Source organism: Euphorbia lathyris, chromosome 9 (assembly GCF_963576675.1).
Source record: "Euphorbia lathyris chromosome 9, ddEupLath1.1, whole genome shotgun sequence".
NCBI classification, from domain to species: domain Eukaryota; kingdom Viridiplantae; phylum Streptophyta; class Magnoliopsida; order Malpighiales; family Euphorbiaceae; genus Euphorbia; species Euphorbia lathyris.
In genome coordinates this window covers 60,464,607-60,479,109 of record NC_088918.1, presented here as the reverse complement: position 1 = coordinate 60,479,109, position 14,503 = coordinate 60,464,607, and the positions used below count along the sequence as shown (strand labels likewise).

The window sequence follows — 14,503 nt, the reverse complement described above, 5'->3', positions numbered from 1 at the left end:
CCGTCATTCCTTCGACACCTCTCCTTTGCTATAACCGTTTTTGTCTTATTAGCGGTAGGTATCCTGCTTGTGGCTATTTAATCTTGTAGTCGTTTTCCTTTGCTTTTAATAAGAATTCAGATGAAATAATACCTGGTTCTATTCACTTTAATATAAAATGAAATATAGGAATTATATTGGTAAAATTTTATGAATAAAGTATAAATGACGCAAAGTTTGACAAAAATTATTGGAAGTGCAGTTTTTTTATGAGCCAAATACATTCAAACAGTTCCGATTAGTTCGGAAATACTTAGAAACTGAGGTTTGACTATGAAAATCCTCCAACCTCAATAACATATTATCTCAAGGAAGCTGATCAAAATCAATGGATTTGTGAGATTGTTAATCCTGAACAACATAGAGAATATTGGACTCGCATCTTCAACTCAACTATGAATTCCAATTCTAATCCTAATAATGAGGTATTTTATGTTTATGTTTATGTTTGATGAATTCTCTAAGTTTCCTTGAAAGCTGTCTGGAAATTTCATATTTCAGACCTTTGCTTAACGGCTTGGTGCATTTGCCTATAAAATACTCTGTAGGCAACAATGTACTAAATTAAATGAGCGCAAATCATAGAATGTTCAACTTATATTCACCCAGTCCAGTCCAAGCCTTAAGAAGACAATTAAATAACTAAAACAACATAGATTTATACCATCAACCATTAGGTTCCCCATGTCTAGGCCTGCACATCATCTGTTCAAGAAACTTTGAAAGGCGCAAATGCCTTGCTGCCCATTGCTCCGCCAATTTCTGTTCCTTGGCTTCTGCATCTCTCCTCAATTCGTTCAATTGTTCCCTGTATTCCGTTTCAATCCTATCAAGACAACTCTTCTGTTCTTCCCTAAGAGCTTTCATCTTCGATTCTATCTCTTCCATTTTCTCCCTCCTCCTACACGACTTCTCAGACTCCAACTGCAACTCCACCCTCCGTAGCCTCCATGCAGCTTCCTTCTTATGTGCAGCCCAGGCACGATGTCCCTCTTCCAACTCTCTGCAACACTCTACTAACTCAGATACCACCAAGTTTTCACTGCAAGCTCCTGCAGGGGGTGGCATGTTGCCAAGACCAAGAGGAGTATTTTCTGGTCCTCTCTCAGACTGCAGCCAAGGGATTGAAGGAGGGGCAGCAACTGTAGATGGTGAAAGGCTTAGCGTTACAGAAGGAGAAGATGCTGGCCTGACTGTAGACATGCTGTTGGAAGTAGAAAGCCATGGGGGAAGCATTGTTGGTGTTGGTGCAGGTGCAGGTGCAGGCAGATCAGTATGAAGAAAGCCTCCATTTGAAGTGGCCATGACAAACGCTGGAGCAGGACGCTCTTTCACTAGCTTTTCCGCAAAAGTCTCTAGAATCCGGTCGTATTTACCCTCGTCAATTGGTTCTACTGTCTTGTTGTTTTCCTTGTATTCTCTCTGTTGCTTCTCTTTGAATACTTCCCACCACTTACCAAGTCTCTTAGCAGTTCGTCCAGGAACTTCAGCCGCAATTTTCTTCCATTTGTTACCGTGTTTGGCCTGGAGTCGAATAACAAGACGCTGCTCTTCTTCAGTAAGGGATCCTTTTTTTATACCAGGCTTGAGGTAGTTCTTCCACCTTTCTAAACAAGATTTGGCATCTCTATTAAGGGGTGTGTTCATGCGCTGTGATACAAGGTTCCACTCCCTTGGACCATATTGTTTAACATACGCACGTAATAAAGAGTCCTCTTCAGCTCTCCAACGCTGCCTCTCCTTCATTTCCATGTATAAACGCCACTGCCCATTGCCTTAAACTCTTCATAATGCATCTGAAAACCAAGAAAATGAAATGAAAATTAAACACAGCTGTACGCAGCATATAGAACAATTACTCAATTGTATATATCCAAACATATATCAAATTGGCATAAACATGGTGACAAGTTCATCCAATGAAGAAGATTTTTGGTTAGATTTATCCAAACATTAATCAGGTAGAAACCAGCGTTCCACTTCTTTCTGTGGTACAAAAAATATCTGATAGATTTACCTTGTCACACCATAAATCAAACACCAGAAAACAATTGCTAACAACAGATTAATATAGACGGACAATGTTGAAGTAGACCTAACATTAAAACACAGAATGAGACCGTGGAAGAAAATGACATCACAGTATTAATAATATATCTCAGTCAATACTGCAACTACTAGTACAACTTTGCATTGATTACCCATAGTCCCACAAATACGCAACGGGTTGTTCTAACAAAAAATAATTCACTTAAAATGATGTACAAGAAAAACAAAATAACAGCCATTATTGGAGCAAATAAACAGGATTTCCTGTTCCTAGGTGCAACGTATGCATCAAAAAAAGCCGACAGACGGAAACCATAGTCGTCAATAACAGCAACCCGCAGAAATAAAATACCCTATGGGCCATTCTTAAAAGAAATACCAAAATCACAGTCACAGAGCTAACAAATTCAGGCAGCAGCACCACCTAGTATGAAATTTCTCTACCTTACCAGAATGGCCCCGTAGAGTAGCATACACATACTTGAAGGGTATCTAATTGCACCAGAATGATTTTGACCAAATCACCAGAGAGTACTATAAAGTAAAAATCTCTAAAAAGTAGAATACTAATCTCCATTGAGGTCAAGTCAAGAGAATCATCATTGACAGACAGATCTATCACAATATCACTAAGTTAATTGAATAATCAATATAATTTGTTGAAAGAATGTGCGCCAAAAAAAAAAAAAAATTATTGAAATTGAGATCAGAGCCAACACAAACGGTCAATTACCCAAAAATATATATACATATATATTTGAAAATTGCAACTATCTCTGAAACAGAAATTCCATGACGGGTGGAGTAGTGAAATAACCGATTTTATAATATAAAAGCTACAAGTGCAACAACTAAACATCACCAGATTCTCAAAAGTATAATAAACAAGTAAGGATTATGAATTCAAATACAGTCCTTGCTCTCGGCAATGAAACATTCTACTTCGATATCAGAGAAAATCAAATTATATACTATATACTAATTTATCACAAGAAAGAAAAGCATTAAGTGGAGAAAAGGATTACTCACATGTTTTCATCAAGTTCTTAAACCGAGATTCTAGTTCGACGCATCACCAGCCAGAGTAATAATTAAGAAAAAGAAGTGAAGAAAGCCCCCAAAAAACCAGAGAGAGAAAGAGAAAGAGAAAAGAGGAAACCAAAAATGAAAAGGGAGTAACGTATTGAGTAGACTGGAGAGGATGAAGATAAAAAGAAGTAACTATGGAGAACAATAAAGAGAGAAAAAGGATCTGACAGAAAGCGAAAAAAGAGGGCACGCGAATCGGAGGGAAAGGGAGAGATAGAGAGAGAAATAGATAAGAGTCTAGTGGATACAATTTTCTTCGTGACTTTTGGGAAATTTACTTACAACCAGTAGAGAAGTTGCTATTACAATTGGTGACTTACTAAGTACTAATTTAAGTCATTCTAAGGGATAATTACCATGCCTACTTATATGATTTTCGCACCTATTGGTTTGGGGATACAAATGGTTCCCAAACCACAATATTACTTATCTACGCCTCTTTTTATTTAGAAGTTCCTAAGATTTACTGGGGTACAGCATACGAGTGTTTTACGCACATGCATAACCAAGACTCTATAAGCCTATGGAGAATAAATACATGTAAAATGAGGGTATAATTCATTTACTTATCCCTAGCAGAGTCGCCACTATGAGCACTCGAATCCTTATTGAAAGATCCATTTAGTGTAATAGACATTGTCACTTAACGTTGTCTTAAGATGTCATTGGGCGGATCCCTTCTAGTGTATGCATTACTATCCTTTTTATCAAGTTTTTAGGCTAATTCGATATGTCAAAGTCGTCACACGTAATTAATGTCTGGGAACATAAAAATAGATGATATACGGACTCACATTATGTTACCTCTTCAAAGACAAGTTCATAATTAAACACTACAAGGGTTTGATTAATAAATTTGCACAATTGAATGCTTGATAAAATATCAAATATTTCTAAACCATTTTCAATTTATATACATTAACCACAGAAAATGGTAAATCCGTGATTATCAATTACATCCCAATTTAATATCAAAAACATATACATTTGAAGTAACCCTAAACAAATCTATTAAACCTGCAAAACAGAAAAACATTAGCCGTAAAACATTAGGACCCGTCTTTTGAATTTAATCTACGATACCAGACAAGATCAAATAGTACTTGTTGAGCATTTAAATGCTTAATAATGCCTGCTGAAATTTAAATTTAGCGAAACCATGAACTACAAACTAAACCCAAGATAAAATGGACTAAAGTAAAATTCTGGAATTGCTGGAACTGTAGACGATCCGCCACATGGAGTGTTTGATGAACTCAATCTATTACACCTAAAAACGAGAGCTACAGTGGAAGAATCATCGTCACTTCAACACAAGATGGATCAACATTATATCCAAGTACAAAGGTCATAATTAATAATCCTAATAAGATATTTTATGTTTGTGTTTGAACTCAATCTATTACACCTTTGATGAAAATGACCAAATTTTTCTGAACTAAAAATACAGAAGTGCAAGTGGAAGTGGAATCAGTTACATGGAAGAACATGCTTGCTTTTTTTAGTGGAGACACCATTCATTCAAGTATTTATTTAGCTTTTGATAAATTCTCTAAGTTTCCTTGTAAGCTATCAGTGGAAATTTCATATTTCATAACTTTGCTTAAATGGCTTTGGTAATGTTTCTGATGCTGCATTTGCCTACATACTACTCTTTAGGCAACAATGCATTAAATTAAATGATATATTCTGAAAAATGAGTGCAAGTCATAGAATGTTAAACTTACGATCATCCAGTCCACTCCAAGCCTTAAGCAGACAATTAAACAACTAAAACAACGTAGATTTATAGCATCAACCATTAGGTTCCCCGTGTCTAGGCCGGCACATCATCTGTTCAAGAAACTTTGAAAGGCGTGAATGCCTTGCTGCCCATTGCTCCGCCAATTTTTGTTCCTTCGCTTCTGCATCTCTCCTTAACTCGTTCAATTGTTCCCTGTATTCCGTCTCAATCCTATCAAGACAACTCTTCTGTTCTTCCCTAAGAGCTTTCATCTTCGATTCTATCTCTTCCATTTTCTCCCTCCTCCTACACGACTTCTCTGACTCCAACTGCAACTCCACCCTCCGTAGCCTCCATGCAGCTTCCTTCTTATGTGCCGCCCAGGCACGATGTCCCTCTTCCAACTCTCTGCAACACTCTACTAACTCAGATACCACCAAGTTTTCACTGCAAGCTCCTGCAGGGGGTGGCATGTTGCCAAGACCAAGAGGAGTATTTTCTGGTCCTCTCTCAGGCTGCAGCCAAGGGATTGAAGGAGGGGCAGCAACTGTAGATGGTGAAAGGCTCAGCGTTACAGAAGGAGATGGTGGCCTGACTGTAGACATGCTGTTGGAAGTAGAAAGCCATGGGGGAAGCATTGTTGGTGTTGGTGCAGGTGCAGGTGCAGGCAGATCAGTATGAAGAAAGCCTCCATTTGAAGTGGCCATGACAAACGCTGGAGCAGGACGCTCTTTCACTAGCTTTTCCGCAAAAGTCTCTAGAATCCGGTCGTATTTACCCTCGTCAATTGGTTCTACTGTCTTGTTGTTTTCCTTGTATTCTCTCTGTTGCTTCTCTTTGAATACTTCCCACCACTTACCAAGTCTCTTAGCAGTTCGTCCAGGAACTTCAGCCGCAATTTTCTTCCATTTGTTACCGTGTTTGGCCTGGAGTCGAATAACGAGACGCTGCTCTTCTTCAGTCAGAGATCCTTTTTTTATACCAGGCTTGAGGTAGTTCTTCCACCTTTCTAAGCAAGATTTGGCATCTCTATTAAGGGGTGTGTTCATGCGCTGTGATACAAGGTTCCACTCCCTTGGACCATATTGTTTAACATACGCACGTAATAAAGAGTCCTCTTCAGCTCTCCAACGCTGCCTCTCCTTCATTTCCATGTATAAACGCCACTGCCCATTGCCTTAAACTCTTCATAATGCATCTGCAAACCAAGAAAATGAAATGAAAATTAAACACAGCTGTACGCAGCATATAGAACAATTACTCAATTGTATATATCCAAACATGTATCAAATTGGCATAAACATGGTGACAAGTTCATCCAATGAGATTTTTAGTTAGATGTATCTAAAACATTAATCAGGTAGAAACCAGCATTCCACTTCTCTCTCGCTCTCTCTGAGGTACAAAAAATAACTGACAGATTTACCTTGTCACACCATAAATCAAACACCAGAAAACAATTGCTATAACAACAGATTAAGTGTCTAGGATTCCAGCATAATCAGAAAATAATATATAATCGGACAATGTTGAAAAAGACCTAACATTAAACTACAGAATGAGACCGTGGAAGAAAATGACATCACAGTATTAATAATATATCTCAGTCAATACTGCAACTACTAGTACAACTTTGCATTGATTACCCATACTCCCACAAATACGCAATGGGTTGTTCTAACAAAAATAATTCACTTAAAATGATGTACAAGAAAAACAAAATAACAGCCATTATTGGAACAAATAAACAGGATTTCCTGTTTCCTGGTGCAACGTATGCATCAAAAATGCCGACAGACGGAAACCATAGTCGTCAATAAGAGCAACCCACGGAAATAAAATACCGTATAGGCCATTCTTAAAAAAAAATTTAAAAAAAGGGCCCAAGAAGTACCAATATCACAGTCACAGAGCTAACAAATTCAGGCAGCACCACCTAGTATGAAACTTCTCTACCTTACCAGAATGGCCTCGTAGAGTAGCATAAAGGTATACTCTTTTATTTATGAAATTGTGATTGAATTCAATTTATCACAATCAGTTACATGAGGAATATAAAAATATGGCCAAAATATAAAAATAAATTGTGAGGTCAAGTCAAGATACCCTCCATTGACAGATCTATTACAATATCACTAAGTTAATTGAATAATCAATACAATTTGTTGAAAGAATGTGCGCCAAAAAAATTTTTATTGAAATTGAGATCAGAGCCAACACAAACGGCCAATTACCCCAAAAAAAAAATATTTGAAAACTGCAACTATCTCTGGAACAGAATTTCCATGACGGATGGAGTAGTGAAATAACCGATTTTATAATATAAAAGCTACAAGTGCAACAACTAAACATCACCAGATTCCCAAAAGTATAATAAACAAGTAGAAAGAAACAAATAAAAATTATGAACTCAAATACATCCCTTGTTGCTGATGCCTTCTATATTTCATTGCTCTCGGCAATGAAACATTCTACTTCGATATCATAAATACTAATTTATAACAAAAAAAAAGCATTAAGTGAAGAAAAGGATTGCTCACATGTTTTCATGAAGTTCTTAAACCGAGATTCTTCTTCAACGCATCCCCAGCCAGAGACTTGGAGTAATAATTAAGAAAAAGAAGTGAAGAAAGCCCCCAAAAACCAGAGAGAGAAACAGAAAAGAGGAAACCAAAAATGAAAAGAGAGCAACGATTGAGTGGACTGGAGAGGTGAAGATAAACAGAAGTAACTATGGAGAAGAAATAAAGAGAGAAAAAGGATCTGACAGAAAGCGAAAGAAGAGGGCACGCGAATCGGAGGGACAGGGAAAGATAGAGAGAGAAAGAGGAAGAGATAATACTATTGAATCGTTGATGCTGACGACTTCCAGCTCCGGCGCCACCACTTCAACCGGAATAATGCTGCAAAGAGAAAGGTTATTATGCTCGATTTCAGCGCTTAATATGCGCCCACTTCCGCCATTTCACTGGTTTCTGTTTGGAAGTGTGAGATCCCACTCCTTTTTTTTCTTTCTTTCTTACTTTCCCTCCTCTTTCTATTGCTAATGGCTTCCGTTATTTAAAAAGACATGCCTGTGACTTAGTCACCATAACAGCACAATCACAGCCATCAAAAACACAAGTAATAATAATGGGGTAAAACGGCACCTGAGAGTAAACTATTTACTAGCGAATCAATCAATGGTTACGCCGATTTTCACATTATTGGAAAGCGTGATTGTGATGCACACGTGTCATCTAACATGGAACAATGTGGTCCCCGTTTAATTTTGAATGAAACTACAATAATGAGAAATTGAAAATTTGGACAATGTTTCAAAAAAAAAAAAAAAAAAAAATTTGGACAAATTTATTTCGTATTTTAACTGTCTTCCATTTATCACCTAGATAAAAATTTGACAAAACTAAATAAAAGCAGGCATAATAACACTCATTCATTTAAGTTTTTAAATTAAATTTTAAAAATTAATTTTAACCAATCAAAATTATTAATTAGATTTTTAAACTAATTAAAAAAATTTAATTGAATTTTTATTTTATCTTAAAATTAGAAATTATAACTATTTCATATGGATTGTAACGAAACTTGTATTGGGTTAAAATGAATTTGAGAAAAAAAAAAATCTAAAGCTATTCAATAAGATAATTTTAGATAAAGATTTAATTAATAAATTTTATTGAATCTGATTAATGATTTTAATTGTTAAAAATAAATCATTATTTTTTTATAACTTAATTGTGATGTCACGTGTAATTTATAATGGACTAACATATATATTTTCTATGGCTTTTTGTTTGAATTAATCAAATTGATTTTATTGAAACAAGTTCAATCACTTTTATTGGAAAAAAATGACATTGAACTTCATAAAAAAAGACTTCAAGTTTCATTAGTCATCGTTGCAATTCATCTAAGTTTTTTTTTTTCTTTTACATTTTAAAGTATAGGGGTAAATTCATATATACAATATTTACCACATTTTACACTTTGTATACAATCTTTTATTTTGTCTTACTAATATATATGATCATATAGGTGACCTTCCAATTTGGTGTACAACTGGTAAAAATAATCGGTCAATGCGCCACATCAATAGTTTGACCGGTTTAAAATTAAAAAATTAACACACCTAATATAAAATTACTTTTGTGCCCTTATATCACATCCACCAATTTCTTTCTCCTTCGTTTATTTTTTTACATCTCTCTAACTCTACGTTTCTCTCTCTAAAATGAGTCCCACTCCTATCACTGTCTTTCCATTTCTCTCTCTAAATCCTCTCTCTACCTTAGTTAACAAAGCTTCGGCAACCCCTCGGAGCTTCTTCTTCTTCTTTTACGGTAATTTAATTTCTAAAGTTCAGCAACCCTAATCAGAATTGATTATTGGGGCTAATCAAACAATATGTTGAGTTAATAGGTGGAAGCTTCTACCAAATGATTAATAAAGTTGGGTTGGAAGAGCAAATTTCTCCGACTTCAAGAGCACCTTTAATTGTATTTCCAAATCATCACCCTAATTACTTGAGCCTAAGATTACAATGCTATTTCGGAATTATCGCACTAATTGTATTGTCTATGATTATATTTTTCCTTGGAATGTTGATGATGCTAGTGATTTGGGATTCATATGCTCACTTTTTACGGTAGCGATTTCTTCAATCTTTGTGTTTCGAAAAGTATTAAAAGATTTTTTCCTCACGATTCGATTTCGTCGAAGACAAAGAGATTTGTTGTTCTAGGCTTGCCTGATTAGGCAATCCTTACAAAATCTCAACATGGCTGCATTATCTCCTTCCTTTGAAATTGCTCTACTTTGAGTGCAGATACACAAGTCTATTGAGTCGGATCCACATTTCACAAACATCACTCGTTACTGAACTTCTTGTAGGAGATCAGGCAGCTAAAGCCAAGCTTCAAAGATTGTAAGCTTTTTAGAGAGAGAGAGAGAGAGAGGGCTTGGAGAGAGAAAATGAAAGATGTACAGATGAGTTGCAAGAAAAGAGATAAGAGTATTTTAGTAATTACATAAGGAGTGTGTCCCACTTTTTAAAATTGGTAGAATGAAAAATATTGAGTTGGCGTGTTGTTCAGGCGGTGACCGTACATTTTTATCTGTTTACACCAAAATGGAAGGTCACATATAAGGTCGTACATAATAGTGGAACAGAATGAAGGTTGTATACTAAAGTGTAAAATGGGGCAAACGTCGTACACCACATATGAAATTTATCCAAGGTTTTAAAAGAGAAAGAGTGCATACGTGTTTGCAAAAAAAAAATATAAATACCTACGTAATTAAATAATTCGGGATATTTAATAGGATCGTTGCGTGTAACAATTCGATCGTGAAAAGGTGGTCTAGAGAGACTATAAACAAGAAACTAAAGGAATTTTAATAAGAAATAAGAGAAAAATGATTTGTATTTATGAATTGAAGAAACTACAAACATATCATACAACTCGATGTTTTAGCTTAACGTTTTAAGTTTTATTTATATTCATCTTAACTAACTATAATAATAAAACAGTCGTTGCCCCCTTCTTCTTTTGCTTTTCCTCTTCCTTTTTTTTCTTTCTCTCTTCTCTCTCAACCTCTTAATCTATCAAGTCTCAAACTTATTCTTTTGGGAATCTACTTTGAGGAGGAAAATAGAATTTTGTCTTCATTCTTACTCCTCCTACTCGGTTTAGTTTCCTACTTTTAAAATTTTTCTTTCTTGTTATTTTCTCATTAGTTGGTGTTCATTTATTTTATGGGACCTCTTTTATCCATTTAAACTGTATTTGCTCCATATTATTATTTCATATATATATATATATATATATATATATATATATTTGAATTTAGCAATAGTGGAAACGGTTAATCTTGTCCATATATCACTAGATCTATGTGATTGTAAAAGAAAAGACTTAGATCCGAATGTTCGGAAGGGCATAAATGATGAAGATTGGATTGTAGTTGCTTTTTGTGAATTTAGATTTATGAGAAGTATATGATTTATCGTTCATTTGGGTTTTTATAATTTTTATGGCTTTTTTGCACTCATTACTATTTTCTTGTTGTACCTATACTTTGTTTATCGAATGGAATGATATAAGTATTTTCATAAAAAAAACTAATTATAACAGTTTGAATGAGGTGCCTTCCTTCACTCAACACTCGAACTAATTCACGTTTTGCTACTTATGACCAAAGTAACAAATGACTACTGAAAACAATCGAAAGATTACAATCTCTTCAGATAGAAAATGTATTGAACTAATCTATCTAAAACGATTACACAGATATGAACTTTGATTCGTGTTTAGCACTTTGCTATGTTTTTCGCTTTTTATATAATATCTCGTATTTAGCTTTTTGCACTTGAATGTGTTCTTGAGCTTTGGTTAAATAGCCAGACATTGAAACTAACCATTTGAATCCAGAAGATGCTGGTTGAGAGAAAACGTCCTATATTCTTCTCAGGGATTTCTGGTTTATCTGAGGATTTTCCAAATTGGGAAACTAGTAGTTTCTAACTCAGAAGAATGTTGACCATTGAGAAGTTTCATCTAATGATCTTCTCTGGTTTCTCATCTTGAAGGCTGGAGCATTTATATTTTGGGGTATGAAGAGGGAGATGAGTTAATTTGTAGAGATGATTAATGCTCTGCAATGAACCAGAACGGGCAAACTTTGGGGAAGACGACGTTGCTTCCTTCTTCTAAATTTGATATGGGCTTATATCCTCTGGTTCTATGTTTGCTTCTGTTTTATGCCTTTAATTCGTAACAATGCTTTTTTTTTCTTTTTATACATCCTAATATGCCTTAAACAATTTTCAACACTTAAACAAAATTGTTAGTTTATAATGGCATGATTAATTCTAATTTTTTTATATACTTGAGGGATCTAATTCCTTAATGTAATTTTTATCATAATCAAAACTTTATTAAAATTGGGTTTCAACACTTCCCGATTTTGGCTGAATTTCCTTTGGCCAAAGAGGACTGAGATGCTGCAGCATCTCGCATGACTAACTCACTGATGCAGAAGTTGTATGATATAGTCACTTATTATGATAGCGAACCACCGTCTGCTTGTATCCCGTGATTGTGAGGAATGCATTGAGACTATCCTCCTCTAGTCTGTCATTAGTGTTCGGTGGGGCTTCCTCGTTCGTGAGTTTATCAAAAGTGAGTGCCCTTAGTGACTAGAGTATTAATTACAAAGGAAGAAAGGGGTTCTACCTGTTGCAGTATGTGGGGTGGTTCGATAAGACTAGAGGACGGCTGGCAAATGATTCGACCATGAGAGTCCTTTATCGTATAACCGTGTTCTGATGCTTTGAAGGATCATTTGGTTAGTGGCCTTTGTTAATCTATTGCTATGAGGATGAGAAACTAAAAGGTGAACTAACACTAAATTCCCCATTAGTCACATAATTCCTATAAAGGAGCATAGTCGAATTGTCTATCATTGTCTATGACGAAAGAGGGGTATTTCGAAACGGTGCAATATGGTCTTTCGGATGAAATATACAATGTTTTCTGTTTTGATTTTGGCGATGGCTTCGGCTTATGCCCACTTAGTGAAATGGTCGATGGCCACCACAACGAAGCATTTTTGCCAGATTGTCAAAGGGAAAGGTCCTAGAGTGTCAATTCCCCAAACTACGAAAGGCCATGGGGTTACAATGCTTTTAAACGATGCTCTTGATAGGTGGTATATGTGTGAGTGTATATGGCAGGCTTAGGAGGTTTTTACTATCTTTTCGGCATATGCGTCCATAGAAGGCCAGTAAAGGCCTTACAAGCATGCCTTTCTGGCAATTGAATAGACGCCTTGATGTTATCGATAGACTCTTTGGTGAATTTCTCTGAAGCAGTGATCCCTTTACTATTCCGAAATGCACTTGAGCCATAGGAGGCCAGTTGCTTTGCAAGAGAGGATGTCGTTGCTTAATGCATACCGCCATGAGCGGCGGACTACCAAAATCGCTCCATTCTTGTCTTTAGGAAATGTTCCTTCCTTGAGGAATTTGATGATTAGGGTCCACCATCCCGCGAGGGCTGCATCGGTGTTGTCTATTTGAAATATGGGTTTGTCATAGATTGCTAGTGTAGAGGAAATCTCCATAAAGATATAAGGGCAATTTGTATATTCCATTGCCACTATTACTGCGAGCGTCAACCTCCTCGTTCTCCTCCCTTAGAATTAAGATGATGTCAAAACATACTCATTTTCTCAGTCAGGGATAAGGCACTGGGGCTTCATCCCTCTTGCTTCATCCCAAATCTCTTGGCTTTGCGAACTGCTTTCACTTTTCCTCGTGCATAGAGTCACATTTGGCCTTGTCCTTCTCGGACTCCTCATAACCTATTGGACAGTCGTAGTCATCATAACGGATGAAAGATTGAGCCATGGCCATAATCTCCTCGAAGGATTGTGGGAGTTTCATGAAGCACTTTTGTTTCAGAGGTTCGCATGAGGTTCCCTTTGCCATGACATTATAGGCGACTTCCAAGTTAAGGCTTTTGACTTGAGAGACCAAGTGATGGAATATTGAGAGGAAGTTCCTAAGTGGGTCGGTATGGCGTTGTCGTAGGCTATTAAGGTCTGAGCTTATCTTTCTGACCTTCATGATCGCTACAAATTGGGACAAGAAAAGGTCCTTGAAGAGATTGAATGATTCGGTCGATTCGGGGGCGAAGCCTCGATACCACTCGTGCACGCTAACCGAGAGGGTGGTAAGGAAAACTTTGCACATTATGTCTTCATCTTTTGAGTATAAGTTGATAGTACTCATGAAAGAGGCCACACGATCATTGGGATCCTCAGAATCTGAGTAGAAGGTGAGTCTTGAAGGCTTCGATTCTCTTGGGAAACGAGTGTCGATGATCCGATGCACTAGAGGGATTTTTCTTGAAGTTATATTCCCTCTCACTACTCCCCCCCAAGGCTCGCTTATCCATGAACCTCTGAATTTTGGACTCTATCAGGTCTTCAACTTCCTGCAGTGCTAAGGTCACACCTGCTTGGCTGGCGAGTGGTGTCGCGAGAGTCGAAAGTGCTGATGAGGTCTGGGTGGGGGCTGTTGCGCATTGTGAAACAGGCCCGGCTGACGTGGGAAAAACTAGGGCGAAATCTTGCCCATGTGAAGATCCCTGACTCTTAAGAAATTCCTAAATTTTGACATTTTCTTCCTACATGGCTTGTTTTTGCTCTATTATTTTCATTTGTGTTGCGTTTTGTACAACCTGAGTTATTTGGAAACTCCGGATTATGTTGACCAAGTGTGTGGTGGTGCTACAGATTCTTCGTCACGCTCCACTTCCATGAGCAAAGGGGTTAGGTTCAACGACATTCCTATGGGGCTTGACAAAGGCTGCTTCTGTCTAGGGATTGACTTCCCAACAGTTGTGACGAACATCTTTTGGATGAGAGTCTTGATTGGTTCGTCCGTCATTTCGGATATAGAGATGTGAAGGTCGCTTGTTATCCACGCTCACCGCACCAAATGATGGAGATGTGGGAACTTGTGTAGGTTTTTGGGTTTCAGACTTTACCCTGTACGGGGAACGGTAACTGGGAACATTCCGATACCTAAGTTAG

General features: G+C 36.8%; 2 protein-coding genes across 3 annotated transcripts; both read right to left on the bottom strand.

Annotated features, from left to right (window-relative positions):
* Positions 1 to 582: 582 nt before the first annotated feature.
* On the bottom strand, positions 583 to 3,473 carry LOC136206898 (transcription factor AS1-like). The gene is made up of 2 exons (XM_065998104.1): positions 3,118 to 3,473; positions 583 to 1,835 (listed from the first exon to the last, which is right to left on the bottom strand). Exon 2 carries the CDS (start codon positions 1,789 to 1,791, stop codon positions 706 to 708), a length of 1,086 nt encoding a protein of 361 aa, XP_065854176.1. The 5' UTR covers positions 1,792 to 1,835; positions 3,118 to 3,473; the 3' UTR covers positions 583 to 705.
* A 643-nt stretch (positions 3,474 to 4,116) lies between these two features.
* Positions 4,117 to 7,935, bottom strand: LOC136206808 (transcription factor AS1-like). Of its 2 annotated transcripts, XR_010676447.1 has the most exons (3): positions 7,441 to 7,935; positions 4,905 to 6,098; positions 4,117 to 4,194 (listed from the first exon to the last, which is right to left on the bottom strand). XR_010676447.1 is itself a non-coding variant. In XM_065997983.1 (2 exons), exon 2 carries the CDS (start codon positions 6,052 to 6,054, stop codon positions 4,972 to 4,974), a length of 1,083 nt encoding a protein of 360 aa, XP_065854055.1. In that variant the 5' UTR covers positions 6,055 to 6,098; positions 7,441 to 7,935; the 3' UTR covers positions 4,735 to 4,971. The 2 variants fall into 2 exon arrangements, 1 of the variants encoding a protein (XP_065854055.1); XM_065997983.1 differs by lacking the exon at positions 4,117 to 4,194 and having other exon boundaries at positions 4,735 to 6,098.
* Between the last annotated feature and the right edge of the window lie 6,568 nt (positions 7,936 to 14,503).

What these genes read in the sequence shown, in the direction of transcription:
- LOC136206808 (XM_065997983.1), bottom strand. Translation starts at nt 6,054, where the DNA reads ATGGAAATGAAGGAGAGGCAGCGTTGGAGAGCTGAAGAGGACTCTTTA.
- LOC136206898 (XM_065998104.1), bottom strand. Translation starts at nt 1,791, where the DNA reads ATGGAAATGAAGGAGAGGCAGCGTTGGAGAGCTGAAGAGGACTCTTTA.